The 16,836-nt window shown below is 52.7% G+C and overlaps 1 protein-coding gene across 2 annotated transcripts; it reads right to left on the minus strand.

Annotated features, from left to right (window-relative positions):
• Positions 1 to 130: 130 nt before the first annotated feature.
• Positions 131 to 15,480, minus strand: LOC128850817 (golgin subfamily A member 6-like protein 24). 2 transcript variants are annotated; one of them, XM_054055832.1, is made up of 9 exons: positions 15,290 to 15,480; positions 14,773 to 14,860; positions 13,050 to 13,166; positions 12,192 to 12,342; positions 9,790 to 9,966; positions 9,141 to 9,271; positions 8,262 to 8,395; positions 2,325 to 3,027; positions 131 to 944 (listed from the first exon to the last, which is right to left on the minus strand). In XM_054055832.1, exons 6-9 carry the CDS (start codon positions 9,225 to 9,227, stop codon positions 384 to 386), a joined length of 1,485 nt encoding a protein of 494 aa, XP_053911807.1. In that variant the 5' UTR covers positions 9,228 to 9,271; positions 9,790 to 9,966; positions 12,192 to 12,342; positions 13,050 to 13,166; positions 14,773 to 14,860; positions 15,290 to 15,480; the 3' UTR covers positions 131 to 383. The 2 variants fall into 2 exon arrangements, with proteins under 2 accessions (XP_053911807.1, XP_053911808.1); XM_054055833.1 differs by lacking the exons at positions 9,141 to 9,271; positions 9,790 to 9,966; positions 12,192 to 12,342; ... (1 more) ...; positions 14,773 to 14,860; positions 15,290 to 15,480 and adding an exon at positions 7,058 to 7,203 and having other exon boundaries at positions 8,262 to 8,380.
• Between the last annotated feature and the right edge of the window lie 1,356 nt (positions 15,481 to 16,836).

Below are 16,836 nucleotides of genomic sequence, written 5' to 3' on the forward strand. Positions count from 1 at the left end.
CCCAATGGAATGCGGGGAGAGGGGACGGAGGGGGATGGGACACAGCCTGTCCGCTGATCCCAACAGTTTGGATCACATTTTCCCCTCAAGTCTCTTGCCCCGACAAGGTCACCGGTAGGGGTGGGGGGAGGCCAAGTTCAGCCCATTGGCTGATACCTAGAGCTCTGGGGACATTTTTCTTTTCTTCAAGCCTGACCACCTGCTGAACATTTTCTTTTGTTTCCACTGTTTATAGCGAGCTTACACCTAAAGACAGGGAAACTTGAGTGAATATGGTCACTGTATTAATTGCTGATTGGTGGAGAAGGAAGTCTGGCTTTGCATGCCAAAACTCAACAGTACACACTCAGCAGGTGTGGCCTGGAAATGGTAGGGTTGGATCCTTATTTTTCTAGCTGTTCCAGTTCCTGAAGAAACTGCTGGCATTGTTCATCATGCTTCAGAAAGCGACCATTCAGTTCAGTCAGCTTGGCTTGAATCGCTTGCAGGGCTTCCTTGTGTTCCCTGTGTTCTTCTGTCTGAGCCCTCTGCAAACATCTGCCTTCCTCCGATTTCCTCTGGACCGTGGACTTTGTCTCCTCACGCTCCTTCTCCAGTTCTTGACTCCATTCTGCCATTTTTATCCTGCCTACCAGTTCGTTCTCTACCACTTCCGGCACCTTAGCCACATGCTCAAGTTTGCTTTTCAGGTGAGCATTTTCAGCTTGAACCTCTTCTGTCAAAGCCATCTGCCTACGGAGGTGAGCGTTTTCTTCAGCCAGGTGGGTGTTGGCATTATTCATCTCTGCGAGCTGTGCCTGCAATGCTTCACACATTTGGCAGTGGGTGCTCGCGTAGGAGCGCTCTTCACCTGCAGCCACTCGAGCCTGAAGCTCCTCAGCCGCCTCCTGTGTGAAGTCTCCCTGGTTGTCCTCTGATGCTCCGGTCGCTTCTGCTCCTGCAAGCTAAGGGCAAATATTGTCTTAGATCTCAAGGCCCAGGCTCACCCTGGATCGTTCGTGCACAGGGACGGTGGCAGAAGGTCAAGGAGAAGCATTCCTCCCCAGCAGGGGACTGCCTGCGCACAGCACTGCAGTGGGTACTTGCCAAAGGAAGGCTTCCCAAGGAAAAGAGGAAAGCAAACACATTGTTCCTGATGTTTTTTCCTACTGGCTGTCTCAGCATGTAACTGAGTGGGTACATTCAAACAGGAGATCAGAACAAAAGCCCAACAGCACCTCTCTCAGCCCTCTATTAACAGCTCTGCAATGTCAGGAAGATCCCAGGGCTTCCTTCTCCTCATCCTTCAGGCTTCATAATTCTTTTCCTACTCAGCCTTCCCCTTAGCATCCATGCCCCTCGCATGGCTGCGGCTGCTCGATGCTGTAACAGCTTTCCTGGGTACTCAAGAAACTTCTGGCCTGGTCAGGAAGCGGGCTGGGAGGGAGCCAGTCTTACTCTGAGGATTTGCTTCCCAGAGCTCACTGCTCAGCTCTGCAATGAGTCCATTAAAGCACCCAAAAGCATTTCCAGGCCACGATCCTACATTTCTAAACTCTGTTTTCTACAGCTCCAAGACAACTCCATTCAGAATGAGGGAAGCAGAAACAAACCGACAAATCAATGACAAGCTTGAGGACCCCATTCAGCCCACGTTCTGCCAGTGAACACTTGCTCTCCTCAGCCAGAATGTGCACAGACATAAAACCAAAACTCTCAGCTTGCTGAAAAATGCACTGAGCATGGTCTGTATGAGGCTGTTCTTTCTAGCTGTGGACAACACCCTTCTCTTTGGTAGATCCCGAGAATGCTTTTGGAAATGGATTCTAGTGTACAAACTGCATTGTCCTTCTCTTCTCAGCCTTGCACGTGTCTTCTGTGACAGCTGAAGGGTGCCAGTAACTCACAAGGATCAGGCTCTTTCCGAGAAGCATGTCTCATCTGCCTGAGCACTTCCCAGAGCTCATCCCCCCACGGACTGAATGCCAACGTCAAAGGCTACATAGACCACGTGGAATAATAGCCTTGGGCATCTTCTCTGGGAGCCAGTCCCCTCCGCCGTGCTGTCTGCCAGCACACGGCACAGAGAAGTGGGCAGAGCTGAGGCTGTTGGAACACCCTCCTGCCAGAGCTGAGCACTGGCTCTGCCTTGGCAGCTCTGGAGGAGCGACAAACGCAGCCCAGCACATCCCGTGCAATGGAAGAACGGGGAACAGCAGCCCCGAACTGTCTGGGGCCAGGCTGGCACCAGTCGATCACTGCTGGCGTGCAGCTGGCCCAGGAGCACCTAGAAGTTCCCTGAGGGGCTCGGCGTCCCCAGCAGCCCAGCCCTGGGCAGCACTTACCTGGCTGTGGTCAGGCACCAGGCGAGTTTCAGGAAATCGCTCCATGTCAAGCCTGAATTTCTCTTTCTCCCTCTTGAATTCCTCTATGGCTGTACAAAGGCCCTCTTGATCTAGATGGAAGGAGACCTTCTGCAGCTGCAGTTCCTCTTGGTCCCTTTTGAATTCCTCCATGTTCTGCTTGAACTGAGCCTTTTCCAGCTCCACTTCCTCCTTGAGCACACGGAGGTTCTCCAAATCAAGGTGGAAGGAGGCCTTCTGCTGCTTCAGCTCCTCTCGGTCACTTTGGAGATCTTGCCATGCTCTCTTGAGCTCCTCATTTTGCTGGGCAAGGTGGGCCTCCTTCACCATCAGCTCCTTCTCCCACATTTCAAGTTCCTCTCTCCTCTTCTCCCTGATGCTACCGAGGGTCATTGATCCTGTCGCTAGCAGGGAGGTCGAGGGTTCGTTGTCTGGGTGTTTCTCTTCCGAGGAGAGCGGCAAGCTCTGAGAAACCCCTGCTGCTGGTTCGAGCGATGAGTCCTTCTTGTGCAGTTCTTCTTGCTGCTCTTCCTTAAAGCCTCTTGCTTTCTTTTCATGACCGTTTGCCTGCTTCTTTCTATGGGAATAGATCCAGCAGCAGCCAAGAAGTCCCACTGCTGCAGGAATGGCATCAAGCATAACATCACGGAAGCAGAAATGCATTTTACAGACTCTCAGATGATCCCTAGAAGGAGAAACAGAAACCATGGTCAAATGGTCACCTTGATGCCTAAACCAACTTCCCCTTCTTTCTGTGAGTGCTTCCCTGCTCTCTGTTCACATTGCTTGAATTCCCACAGAACCACCCTACCAGCTGTCTCCCAGGCAGAGCACAAACTCCCACCAACGCAGCTCCCATCACTGCCCCCCCAGCAAGCTTTCTGAGGGAGCGCAGCCCTGTTCTTATCCACTTCCCTCTTCAGCTGCACCACCTGTACCAACAATTGTCCCGCACAGCCCTGCGGCACACAAGGCATACACTTGCCTTCCTTCAAACAAGCAAACAAAGCCAAGGACCGTCAGCTTAATCCTCATGTTTTCATTCAGGGCCGCAGAGGAGTTTTGAGCCACTGTGTCTCTGTGGCCAGGACAAACAATCGTCAGTGGACACATCCTTCTAAGATCAGGCGTGTTCACAGCACAAGGTTCCCCGAGAAGCCGGATAACTCATGCTCAAGGTCTGAGAGGAGATTTTGGTAAGCATTCGCTTGGGATGTTCAGGGCTTCCTACTCCGAGGACGGTCCGTCCGTTCTGGGGACCGGCTGCTTCATGTCTCCACCAGAAGAGAGATGAGGACCTTCCCAAGTGACTGAGCACCCGTGCTCTGCAGGCACAGACCCGACTGCACTGCACCTCTCTGCCTCCTCCGCCTCCCTGCTGGAAAAGTTACGCTGCCAAACGCCAAAAGCAGTGGAAGTTGAGGCTGGAGTAGGAGACTGTCCTGAACCACCACAGAGCAAATGAGCAAGCAGCTAAACTGGAATGGATCTTCAGCTGCCAGGCTAGGATGCCTCCCTACAAAGCCTGGAGTCAGCGATCCAGCACTCGGGAAATGAATACCATCCGGGAGAGAGAGCACTGGGCAAGGCTGGTAGAGTTCAATCAAAAGGGGAGACCTCTGGACACATCGCATACAGAAAACAACCAGGAGCACAGGCTGTGCCCTTCAGGAAGCGTAAGAACAGGAGCTGACGAAACCCTGAAGAGCTGGAGGCCCTACCATGGGCATTAAAGTCCAAGCAATGACTGCACAGAAGCAGACATGGACAGACCTGACCTACCTTTCAAGCAGACGGATTTTGCACTCCGGTGGAACTGGCACCGGGCACTGCAACATCCCAATTGCAGCCAAAACGCTTTGTCTATCACACCCTGAGAAAGGTGCGGGTAGCTCCCAGTGGAGAGAGCACCTGCCCCCTCCAGATCGTCCTGGAGAGTGAATCCAGAGTGTGCTTTGCCCTGGACACCAGAGATGTCTCCAAGGCAACAGGTCAGCATCACAAAGTATGACATCACAGAGGCCACGGCCACTGGCCAGCGTGTCACTGGCCCGCAAGTCCGTGCATCCGCATCCCCAGAATATCCATTGGCCGTGAGATTTTGCAGCCTTTCCCACCCTCTTCTTCCAGACTGGCCTCATGCGCCCCCCATCAAAACAGACGTCACCCAGAGGTGATGTGGTTTACTTGGACTGTAGGAAAGTCTTTGACACAGTATCTCACAGTATCCTTCTTGAAAAACTGGCTACCTCTGGCCTGGGCAGGCACAGCCTCTGCTGGGTTAAAAACTGGCAAGATGGGTGGACCCAAAGCCTGGTGATAACCCAGCTTTAAAGCCAGCTTAAGGCCGGTCACAAGTGGTGTCCCCGGGGCTGGGTCCAGTTCTGTTCAATGTCTTTATCAAGGACCTGGATGAGATGAATTAATGCACTCTCAGCAAGTTTGCGGATGACACTGAACTGGGAGGAAGTGTCGATATGCTGGAGGGCAGGGAGGCTTTCCTGAGGGATCTGAACAGGCTGGATCCATGGGCTGAGGCCAGCGGGATGAGGTTTAACAAGGCCAAGTGCCGAGTCCTGCACTTGGGACACAGAAACCTTTGCAGCGTTACAGGCCTGGGGAAGAGTGGCTGGAAATCTGCCCGGTGGAGAAGGACCTGGGGGGTGTTGGTCAGCAGGTGACTGACCATGAGCCAGCGGTGGCCCAGGTGGCCCAGGCAGCCAGTGGCATCTTGGTTTGTATGAGAAACAGCATAGCCAGCAGGAGCAGGGAAGTGGTTCTCCCTCTGTACTCAACACTGATGAGGCCACCCCTTGAATCCTGGGTCTTTGTTTTGGCGTCTCACTACAAAGATGACATGGAGCTCCTGGAGTGTGACCGGAGAAGAGGAATGGAACTGGTGAAGGGCCTGGAACTGGTGAAGGGGCTGGAGGACAAGTCTTACGAGGAGCGGCTGAGGGAGCTGTAGTTGTTCAGCCCGGAGAAGAGGAGGCTGAGGAGAAACCTTCTCCCTGTCTACAACTGCCTGAAAGGAGGTTGTAGAGAAGTGGGTGTTGGTCTCTTCTCCCAAGCGAGAGGTGATAGGACAAGAGGAGATGGCCTCGAGCTGCTTCAGGGGAAGTTTAGGTGGGACATCAGGAAAAACCTCTTCACAGGAAAGGTTATCAGGCACTGGCAGAGGCTGCTCAGGGAGGTGGTTGAGTCACCATCCCTGGAGGTGTTTAAAAGGAGGGTAGATGAGGTGCTTGGGAACATGATTTAGTAGTGGACAGGTACGGTCGAAGTGGTGATCTCAAAGGTCTTCTCCAACCTAATGATTGTATGATTCTATGACCCTAAAGCCCATCCAGTTCCACTCCAAGTCTCCTCAGATCCTTCTGTTCTCCAGGCTTCACAATCCCAACTTTCTCAGCCTGTCCTCATAGCAGATGTTCTGCAGCCCTTGGATCATCTACACGGCCTCCTCTGGATCTATTCCGACAGATTCATGTCCTTCTTATGTTGTGGTCTCCAGAAACGGATGCAGGGCTCCAGGTGAGGTCTCACCAGAGCGGAGCAGAGGGACAGAATCCCCTCCATCCCCCTGCTGGTCCCACTGCTTTGGGTGCAGCCCAGGACACAGTTGGTTTCTGGGCTGTGAGCTCACTTTGTTGGTTCACGTGGAGCTTCTCCCCAACACCCCAAGTCCTTCTCCTCAGGGCTGCTCCAAATCCATTCTCTGCCCAGCCTGGATTTGTGCCTGGTATTGCCCCGATCCAGGAGCACGACCTTGCCCTTGGCCTTGCTGAACCTCATGAGGTTCACGCTGTCCTGCTGCTTGTCCCGGCTGCAGGCACTGCGTCCGGCAGGAAGGGCCTGGGGCTACAGGGTGTGGAGTGAGGGGAGAGATGGAAAAATGGCCCAGCTGCGACAGAGCCAAGGGAACCTTTCTGTTCCATGATAACAATCACGGAATCAGGCAATCATTCAGGTTGGAAAAGCCCTCCAAGCTCATCCAGTCCAACTATCAGACCAACCTCACTGTGACCACTGAATCCTGTCCCCAAGGGCCATGGCTACACAGCTGGTGAACCCCTCCAGGGGTGGAGACTCCACCACTGCTGTGGGCAGCCTCTGCCACCGCTTGAGAGCCCCTTCCATGAAGGAACCTTTCCCAGTATCCATTCTAACCCTCCCCTGGCGTAACTTCAACCATTTCCTCTCATCCCATCACTTGTTCCTTGGAAGAAGAGCCCAGCACCTGTCTCACCACAACCTCCTTTCCAGGAGCTGCAGAGAGTGATGAGGTCTCCCTTCAGCCTTCTCTTCTCCACGCTAAAGAGCCCCAGATCCTTCAGCCGCTTCCAGAACCCCTGGGCTCCAGACCCTTTCCCAGCTTCCTTCCCATTCTCCGGACACGTTCCAGTCCCTCCAGGTCTTTCTCGGTGTGAGAGGCCTTCTCTGAAGATCAGACACATCTTGGGAAAATGGTCTGAGCCAAGAACAGATGGGATAAGTGAGAAATACAAGGACCAATGAGCTCCTTTTAATGCCTTGTTAGGACGATCTGGTGGGAAAGCACAAGTTCATCTGTGAAGCAGACACTAGAGGCCACTCAACACCTGTAGAAAATCGAGTTGCTATTTTCGAGGCGCATGCACAGTGAAAATCAAGACAGTGAATAATTTCTCATCAAATTTATGGATCTGCATGACACCTCCGTGAATTCTGCTCACCTGGAGCCCTGCGTCCAGTTCTGGAGCCCTCAGCACAGGAAGGACATGGATCTGTTGGAGCGAGTCCAGAGGTGGCCACAGAGGTGATCCGAGGGCTGGAGCACCTCCTGTACGAAGACAGGCTAAGAGAGTTGTGGTTGTTGAGCCTGGAGAGGAGAAGGCAGTGGGGAGACCTATGAGCAGCTTCCAGTACTGAAAGGGGCTCCAGGAAAGCTGGTGAGGGGCTCTTGATCAGGGAGGGCAGGGATAGGATGAGAGGGAGTGATTTAAAGCTGAAAGAGGGGAGATTGAGATGAAAGCTTAGGGAGAAATGTTTGCGTGCAAGGGTGGGGAGGCCCTGGCCCAGGCTGCCCAGAGCAGTGGCGGCTGCCCCATCCCTGGAGGGGTTCAAGGCCAGGAGCCCCAGTCATGTTTGGGAAATCCTTCACCCGCACGTGTCCAGAATTCGCACAAACTCTGAACAGGTGATGTCTTCTCCCTGACGGTACCAAGAGGCATGGCCACATGAAGGCTCTCCAAAGTGGAATACGCCTGTGTCCATGACATACTGCTTGAAGATAATGTTATCATCCGCCTTGCTCTTCTTCTATTGAGGGAACACTACCCTGGGCAGAGAAAGTAGGAAATGAGGAGCTGTGAGATGCTCCAAGTAGAAAACCTGGTCAGAAAGCCATAATCCTTCTTGGTGGTGGAGAGAGCAGTATTGGTTCCCAGTTCCTAGCAAATGGAAGAAGCAAGTATAGTGGATTTGTTTCTATTCACTGCTGTAAAAACTCAACTCATACCTGTGAAACCCAAGGCCACGTTACTAATAAGACTTTGGTAAGTCATGGGGACTCTAGGTCCAAGGTTTTACCACCTACCCATGGGACCTTAAAATAAAATCACTTCAAAATGGATACTGGTCACAGTTCCTCTGCTACAAAAAGCCATCCTAGATAAGTCCCTCGGACCTCCACTGGTCTCAATGAAACTGCTAAGTGTGGTGTACAGGCTAAGACTGAAATTGGTTCAGGACCTTGTAATAGGATTTGCCCACACAGAAAATCTCATCCACTCACGAGGAGCGTGCCAAAGCTATCACGATCAGCTCCTTTCTGAAGTCCCCGGCTCTGCAGACACAAGGAGGTCTCAGGACCAGGGGGGCACTGCTGGGTGTTACCTTCGGGCCACATGGAGACAGGGTACAGCAGTCCCTACTCACTCAAGAAGTCTCCAGTGAGCATGCTGGTCAAAGGCACTGTCCTCCGGGGCACTGGAGGCCAGAGCTGTCTGCTGCTCCAGGGCATGTTCCTCAAGCAGCACCTCCTCCAGCTGCATCTGTAGCCAAGGCTCCAACTGAGGAAAGGAAAGACAGTGCCTGGTTAACAAGGGTCCTTCCCAAGGCACAGGATGGTCTCTTCAGGAGGATCGCACCCTGCTCCTGTTGAGAGGGGTAATGGGGTCTTCCTGTTTCACTAATCAGTGCCTGTGACACCTTCTACTCTCTCTGCCTTCTCTCAAGGGAAAAGAACTCCAGTCTCTTCACCTGCCCAGTGACTCTTACGGAACCTTATCCGTCAAAGAGACAAACAGACAGACAAGCCAGGAACCTTCCAGAGCGCCAAGTTATTTGCCTGCCCCCAGCCAATGCCAAAGCAGCCTGGACAGAATCCCTCCTGAAAATGGAACCACGATAAAGCTGAGGCCTCTTGGAGATGAACATTAGCTGCACAATCCCAGGGTGCAGCGAGGCTGCTGCTATTAAGCTCTGTATACATGGCAGGGCTTGAGCTGTGAGCAACAAATATCCCAGCGAGGACCTGCATCTCCATCACAGACTACCATACACTCAATCTCTTGAGCAGAGCCTTCAGAATCTCTCCCTGGGGCAGTCAGGAAACTGGTGTGGCTATAGGAGGACACCTGCCAGAGGTGGGCAGCTCCTAGGGCAGTGCTGAGACGATGCTGGATTATGGCCAGGTGTGGGCAGGGAGGTCCCAAGTGCCAGCGGAACACTGGGAAGCCTGCTCTGGGCTGCAAGGGGACCAAAAGACACAGAGGGAGGGTGGCATGTGCCAAACAGGGCAGCAGCTGTTCTCACCATGGTGTCTGAACTGTCTGCCAGTGTATCCGCAGCCACAGCCTCCCCCAGAACAACTGCTTGGTCTGTCTGGTTGTCTTGTTCCATCTTCTCTTTTGTGTCCTTGAGGATCTCCTCATATTTTTCATTTCCTGAAGGAAGAAAACATCCTCAAATAGAATCACGTGCACAGCACCATTCCCATTTGAGTTGGAAGCCCCATTCTCCCAACACTGGCTTCTCCCAGGAACATAGTACTTTAACAATTTATTGCAAGCGGATCCTGCTACTCCCTTCTGAATCCTGATGTTCCCTCCCTTTCAATCTTTCTCCCACAAAGAAGCATCTCATCCCCTGCAGTGTCATGCAAATCCAACCCTGCCAAAATCCCTGCCAGCCTCTGTTAGAGCTTTCCTGAGCATTTCTATCCAGCCATCACCTTTCCAGCACTCCAACAGATATGCTGGCAAGCTCTGCAGGATGGTTCCTGGGGCAGAGCCCACAGGCTCATCTGTCAGAGACTCGGGAAGTAACCAGAGGGCTGAGTGTTGGTCTGGCAGCCCCGAAACCTCCAGGCTTGGTGGAGTGGGTGCGAGCTGCCCTGGGGATGGAAGATGTGGAGGAGGTGGGGAACAGAGGATCTTCCTGGGAGCAGACAGGCAGTGCTCACCTTTGATATTCCAGGGGAGGTCCAAGGAGAACCTGGGAAAGTTCCCCTTTCCTTTCAGGTATGTCTCTTCTGGCTTCAGGTGATCCACTTGGGCCAGGAAAATCTGCAGAAGACTCCAGGCACTCCAGGCAGGTAGCAGACCTTCAGCACTCGCTCCTTGCCAGGTCCAAGGTAACCCTGCAGACATGGAAGAAGAGGGAAGGAATGCACCAAAGAGGGATTGGTGGAGGGATGGCTCTGATGACAGACACTCTGAGAAGAGAAGGCAACTCTGAGTATCAGAGAACATCACCTTCTAGCTTTCATGCATCAAAAGCCGACGTCTCCTACACCAGGATGCAGCATGTCTTTCAGAGGACTTGCAGGGGTGCATTCCCCCACAGCACAGACCTACAGACCACCCTCTGCGCAGCACCAACGCAGCTCTGCAGCGAGAGTCAGGCTGAATAAACAGAAGCTCTTTTTCGAGCCACTGTAGAGTGAAGTGCCCCCGTGCCCTCAGCAGGGCTGGCAGCTCCTGTCACAGCACAGCAGTTCCCAGGCGGCTGTTGAGGGCCCTGACTGGGTAAGGTGACCCTCAGGAGACCCAGCACCATCCAGCTCCAGTGCTGGCACAAGCAGAGAGCTCAGCAGCCAGGGTTCGGAGTGGCGGAAGCGCTCGTGCTTCCCACATGCAGTTTTTGTGGAACAGAGGAGCCACCAGCTGGTTCAAGCAGCCACCCTCGCTACAAGAAGGATGTTGAGGCTCTGGAGTGTGTCAGAGGAGAGCAACGAAGCTGGGGAAGGGGCTGGAGAACAAGTCCTACCAGGAGCGGCTGAGGGACCTGCGGTTGTTTAGCCTAGAGAAGAGGAGGCTGAGGCGAGACCTTATTGCTCTCTACAACTACCTGAAAGGAGGTTGGAGAGAGGTGGGTGCTGACCTCTTCTCCCAGGGAACAAAGGACAGGACAAGGGGGAATGGCCTCAAGTTCCACCAGGGGTGGTTCAGACTGGATATCAGGAAGAAAGTTTTCACAGAAATGATCACGGGGCTCTGGCAGAGGCTGCCCAGGGAGGTGTTGGAGTCCCCATCCCTGGAGGTATTTAAAAGACAGGTAGACGAGGTGCTCAATGACATGGTTTAGTGGCAGATAGGAATGGTTGGACTCGATGGTCCAAGAAGTCTTTTCCAACCTGGTGATTCTATGATTCTATGATTCAGGCCACTTAGGGAGTCTGTAAGACTGTGCTAGCTTGGTCTCCTCAGCCCCCAGCAGTGACTGCTTACAGCCTTCCCTCTCCCAATACTTCTTGTTTGGGGTTTTGTCGGGGGTGGGGGTGGGTTCATTTTCTTCTTCTGTTTATTTTCCCCTGTTTTATTCCTACAGCCTATCCTGGGCAGCCGGACACGGGGCTGTGGTTAACCATTTGTGCATCCTCCGCACTCACCATGCTGGGGAGGACCAGGGGCTCACGGGGCTGTGGGCAGTCTGCAGTGGCCACGCTGGCGTTTAACACCACGTAGGTGAATTCCAGCTTCCCACTGTTCCACAGGGTGACCTCTGTTTCCACAACATTGTTAAACAGCTGAAGAGAGCACAGAGGAGCGGGGAGTTACAGACACAGGCCTGATGCTGGGAAATTCCTTCTGCTTTCACTGTGATGAGAGCAAATGCACACAACACAGAAGAGAAGCAGGGGCAGGGGAGATGGGGGTGCTCAGGTCTCCCAGGTTAACCTGGGGAACCCACAGCTATAGGTGCCTCATTACGCTACACAGGAATGGATCTTTATGGCAGCACGCAGAGGGGCAAAACCAACCCCTGAAGATCAGGGATAACGAAACCCAAGAGGATAAAGTTCTCTGCACTTTAAAGTGTGCTCTAACAGATGAAACAAAGGAGATGGTATTAAGGCATTACAGAAAAGGCACCCACATACAAGTATTTGCAGAGCTTGCAGTGACAGCAAAAGGAGAGGCAGCACAACACATACGGGGTCAGCAGCCAGAAACATTGGTCGGGTTTTTAACTGAAAATTAGTAAAGTGGGAATTAGTCAGGGATGTTCCTTCCAGCTACAGCAACAGCCCAAGTTAACTTCCTTCCTGGATTATATCATTGATTAAGCAAAGCATTGGAAAAAAGCATCTCTTTGGACCTCAGGCTTTAGGAGCAGATCAGTGTCTTGGGAACACATTCCTCTGGAGATAGGTGCTGGGATCCTGCCTGCCCAAAGAGTCAGTGTTAGTTACCTTGAAGACAGGGGTGGGGATGGCCACTAAAAACCAGCTTGGATACAGGACGTATCACTCAAACGTTGTACTTCCAAACCATAGAGCCAACAAAGTAGCTGGGAGGGGAGAGAGCCCTAGACCTGCTGGTGATAGTTTCAAAGACCTCTGCAAAGAGAAGTGTGTGGTACCTGCAGCCCATAGTCGATCACTGTGATGTCCAGGAGGCAGTTGATAAGCGAAGCCTCCCCGCTCAGTGCAACCTCATAGGTTGGGCCTCCCTGCACCCTGCACAGCGCCACTCGGCTGCAGCACAGTGTACAGTGGGAGGATGTCAAAAACCTGAAGACAGGAGAGGAGAGATCAGATGTCAAGCATCAAAATCAATGCAGAAGGGCAGCCATGGCCTGGAGCAAAGGACAGATGTCACTGGAGGGGCCTCTTCCTTAAACATAGGCAAAATCATCCTCATGTCATCCTCTATTTGTTACACCTTCCTGTGGAGGAACTGCATGAGAAATGTTCTCCCATATTCACCAATTCATGCATTAATTAACAAACTACATTCAAGTAATTTCGGAGGTCTCCTGGCAGCAATAAATTCTCTCTGCTGCAGAACTTGCCCTTAAAAACACCCTTGAATGCCTCTAGAGAAACACAAGACCTGGACCTGAGTGCCATTGGAGCTGAGTTGCGGACTCCATCTCAGCCCATCTGACTCCCGACGCTTTTCACTCTCTCTCTGACTTGCAGACTGCTCCCTCTCAAGATGCTACAGCAAAATCCACTGCAGAAATTTCCTATCAACTACCTGATTAGAGATGAGATGAATAATGTCCTCCGCATCTGCTATGCAGTTAGCATCCTCAGTCAGCCCTGTGACACGATCCACAAGACCCCTCCAATGACCAGTTGCTTCAGCAGTGCTCTGTGACATGCTTGGAGGGGCACAAAGCCACTCTGGGAGCAGCTCTGGGCCACCAGTGGGACGGGGCTATACAGCTGGTGGTCATACTGGAAAGGCAGAAGTGAGGCTGATTTCCACTTACCTCCTCTATCCCCATGCTGAAGGGCTCTGACTCCACGAACTACCTCTATTCCTTGATCCTCATCAGGCTCTGAGTCTCTGCAGTACTTTCTGCCTTCACAGTAGTGGACGGTGGTGCCTGGAAAACAGGGATCGTGGGCTGCAGCAAGCAGCTGGCTGGTCTGGGCGAGACTGCTCTGCTGCAGGTTCCCCCACCTCATGGAGCCAGGAGCAGCTGAGATGGGACCTGGCTGCAAATCAAGCAGGGGGGCTGTCCACACCATCAGCTGAGTGTGGGACCAAGCCCACCCACAGACGAGACACGGGGGCCATCTGCACGTCCTACACACAAGCTTCCCAAGCAATTTGGGTGCACATAGCAGAGGCCTCAAGGACATTTTATACTCTCATGCCTGCCTGGCTTTATTCACTCCTGCCAAAGGAACAAGTTAGGAAACCTCATGTCTGGACAGGTTAGGTTCTCTGTGACAAAAAACAGGGACACGACTGCAGGGAAACTTATTAGAACCAGGAAAATAAGGATTTTAAAGAGCTTGAGACAACCATCCCATTTCAGATGGTGCTTAGGTTTCAACTCGTGCACTTATCTGTGCAGGAGATCTGAGGATCTCTGTTTGGGCATTCTTCTTGAAAGGCAGCTTCCTGATGTCATAAACAGACAACGCAAAATCTTTTATCCAACCAAACAAAAGTTTATCATGAAAAATTTATTATGAGGTATTCAATTTTGCAAAGCAAGGAAGCAGCGCTGGGTGCGTGGCTAAGGCTGAGTCGCATCAGCCAGAGGCGCACCTGGTCCAGGCTCCTCTCCCTTTTTATACATTTGCCGAAAACTGCTACATTTTGGCGCGGAAACGGTGCCCACTGGTGAGCACTGCCCCTCCACTGAACCCCGCACCACAGACAAGCTGGCATCCACAAAGAAAGACATTTTGGATCTCCACGCCCCCTCAAGCCAAAAATGCCAAGAGCCGGTTTATTCCCTTAATATTTGATCTAATTTTTGGCTTGAGGTTGGAACTTTTAATCCACTTTTCTTTCCACCATTTTTCTAGACCTAAATTGAACCCATCCCATGTCTGAACTAAAACATGAACAATCCACTACATTTTAAACAATCATTAGGGTTTTATTTTTACCCTTTAGGTAAAAATAGGGTCTTTAGGGGTAGCATTACACGTCCTTAGTTGGCATTGTTTACTGACACAAAGCCAACCACTCAATCCGGTCCTGCCCTCTGCTCTATGGCCTCTCTGATTTCTTTCGGCAATACTGGGTGATACGTTCCCAATCCTTTTCCCAGACGTTCCAAATTTCAGGGATAAGTCTGAGTTTACCACACTCCAGTTTAATGATATTCGCCTCCCGGGGAGCTCTCTCGCAATTATAATACCGGGGGATCTCAGGGAAACACTCAATACACTCAGCCCTTCTTCGTCCGGCAATACAATACCATCTAGATTTACACTTTATACACTCACACAATACCCAGGCAGATGCCCCCTGCGTCGTTGCAATATTCCACATTGTAAACATGGAATAACACCGACCCACCCGTCGATAACCTGTTGATCCCGATCAAACACGAGCACCCTCTGAGCTGGGGTTCCATACACCCCTCCCAGGTCTACCTTTCCCCCCTCCCTTCCTTTCCCAGTTTCCCCCTCCCTTAGATATCCCCACGGTTCCCATCCAAACCACTGCAGCAGTGCTCTTTCACTCACTCTTGCCAGTCCATCTTTGTCACCTCAGCCTCAGGGATGGGGGTTCTCTCCGCTCTGGATTCGGGAAGCGCGACTCCATCAAGAGTACCTGGAAAGACCCTTCCCAGTCAGGGGTTAATGCTTTGCCAACTGTCGATGAGTCCGGGCGGGTCCGGCCCGGGCAGTCCCGCGGGCAGAGGCACACAGGGGGGAGGGGGGGAACAGCCCCTGCTGCGGCACCACCTTCCCCCCTCCCCCGCTGCGGCAGCCGGGTAAAAACCGCCCGGACGGGGTATAACCCTCGATAGCTCACTCTTAGCCCCCGTTCCCGAGAAAATTCAAAAATCTCATAGTCTCAATCCATACCACCCCCATCCCTAGTTGTAGCTGGAAGTCTCGGGCCAATAAATTACACCCCGCTTCAGGCACTAACAAAGCATCCCCCAGTCCCTATCGGTTTTCCCCCGAATTCTGATCTCTTTAATAACTGCCACCTTAAATCCCTTCCCCTTTGCCCCAACCACCCTTATCTCCTCACCATTCATTTTACACCCCTTGGGGACCCGCACCGGGCACATCCTTTCTGCCCCCGTGTCTGCCAACAGGGTATATTCTTCCTCCTGGGCTCCAACTTTCATCAAGGCTTCCTGTGGATGTTCTTGCCCAGCAGGTAGAGCCTCTGAGCCCCTGTGCCAGATGCTCTTCTCTGCTCTCAGAGAACACCTTCAGGTCCTTTTCCCTTTTCAGTTCAACCAGTGCCTTCTGTGTCACCAGCAGAGCTGCCCGCTCCGCCTCCAGACCTGCCTCCAATGCCTCAGCCACTGTTTTCAACCCTTCCTAAGTCTCTCTGACCTCCCTTTTCCTTGAGCTGCCGCCCGTGCAGCTGCTGCCAGGGATGGATCACCAACGGCGCTAAAGACAAATGGGAGCGATACAAAGAGGGCACATCCCGGCGAGAGACCATAACCGCGCCAGAAATCACCCTCCGCTCATCGTTACAGGCGAACCCTGAAGATAAGGGGCGCCTCTCTAACTGTGGGAGGCTCACCGGGAGAGGCTGTCCCGGGCAGCATCTGGATTTGCTGAGGGAGGAAAGTAGGCGATAAATCCCCTCGTTTGTTTCCTGTGAGCCGTCTGAAAGAAGCACTGGCTGCTTCTCGGCTCGGCTGTAAGGAGCTCCTCCAGTTTCCTCAGCCTGGGGCGGGGGGGGGGGGGGGGGGGGGGGGGGGGGGGGGGGGAGGCTGGGTTGGAGTTTTCCTCAAGAGCAGGACCAGGTTCTGCCACCCCCTCATCCCCCACTGCCAGACCAGTAGCCTCCTCTGTCAAACTCCAAAAACCACTTTCCCCACCGGCCCAACAGCCACGGAGCAGCTGGAATCTCAGCCTCTGGTCCCGGGCATGAGCATCCTCTAAGCCACCTCGCCAAATCTCCTTTTTCCCTTTCCCCCTTAGAAGGGATCCCCCTTTTTGGAGCACCCCTTGGGGCTGCTCTTCGTCCCTGTCACCCTCCTCCCCTGAGGGAGCCTTGGTGGAGGGGCCCCGGAGGTGGAATCCTTCTCTGTTCTCTCGCTGTCGGGACAGTAGCCACGACCAAGCCACAAAAGTGACCAGAAGTACTTCTCCCCCTGCCTCTGACTCTAAGGTCAATCCCGGAATATTTTTGCATGTTCTGTTTCACCCTCTCCAATCATTCTCTTGGAGTCTCCTCCTTATTCTGTCGACTGTCAAATACCTCACTGGCATTCAGTCCCCCAGCTACGGCTTCTCTTATACCTCCGATGGCCGCATCTCTGTCCCTGTTAAAGGGGCACCACATATCCTGTGTCCCCTTCCACTCCTGTCAAGGGAACGCCCTCAAAGGGAACACTCCTGCCTCCTGTTCTTTCCTTCCCTGGCCCCTATATTTTTTTTATAATGATAAATAATAAGGACATTACATGTCCTTATTTGGCATTGTTTACTGGAGAGAAGCCAACCATTCTTCCCCATTTTCCACAACAACCTTAAAAGTAGACCTTGGAAAGTGATAGAATATGCGTAAGATTTCTGGAAGTTGTAGAGAGGTGAGTGTTGGTCTCTTCTCGC

Source organism: Cuculus canorus, unplaced genomic scaffold (assembly GCF_017976375.1).
Source record: "Cuculus canorus isolate bCucCan1 unplaced genomic scaffold, bCucCan1.pri scaffold_85_arrow_ctg1, whole genome shotgun sequence".
In the NCBI taxonomy this organism is placed as follows: domain Eukaryota; kingdom Metazoa; phylum Chordata; class Aves; order Cuculiformes; family Cuculidae; genus Cuculus; species Cuculus canorus.

Excerpts from the sequence above, each read along its gene's own strand:
- LOC128850817 (XM_054055832.1), bottom strand. The coding sequence starts at position 9,227 with ATGGAACAAGACAACCAGACAGACCAAGCAGTTGTTCTGGGGGAGGCT. Across the intron at positions 8,396-9,140 it reads CAGACAGTTCAGACACCATG|TTGGAGCCTTGGCTACAGAT; the intron begins GTGAGAACAGCT and ends TCCTTTCCTCAG. Across the intron at positions 945-2,324 it reads TGGTGCCTGACCACAGCCAG|CTTGCAGGAGCAGAAGCGAC; the intron begins GTAAGTGCTGCC and ends ATTTGCCCTTAG.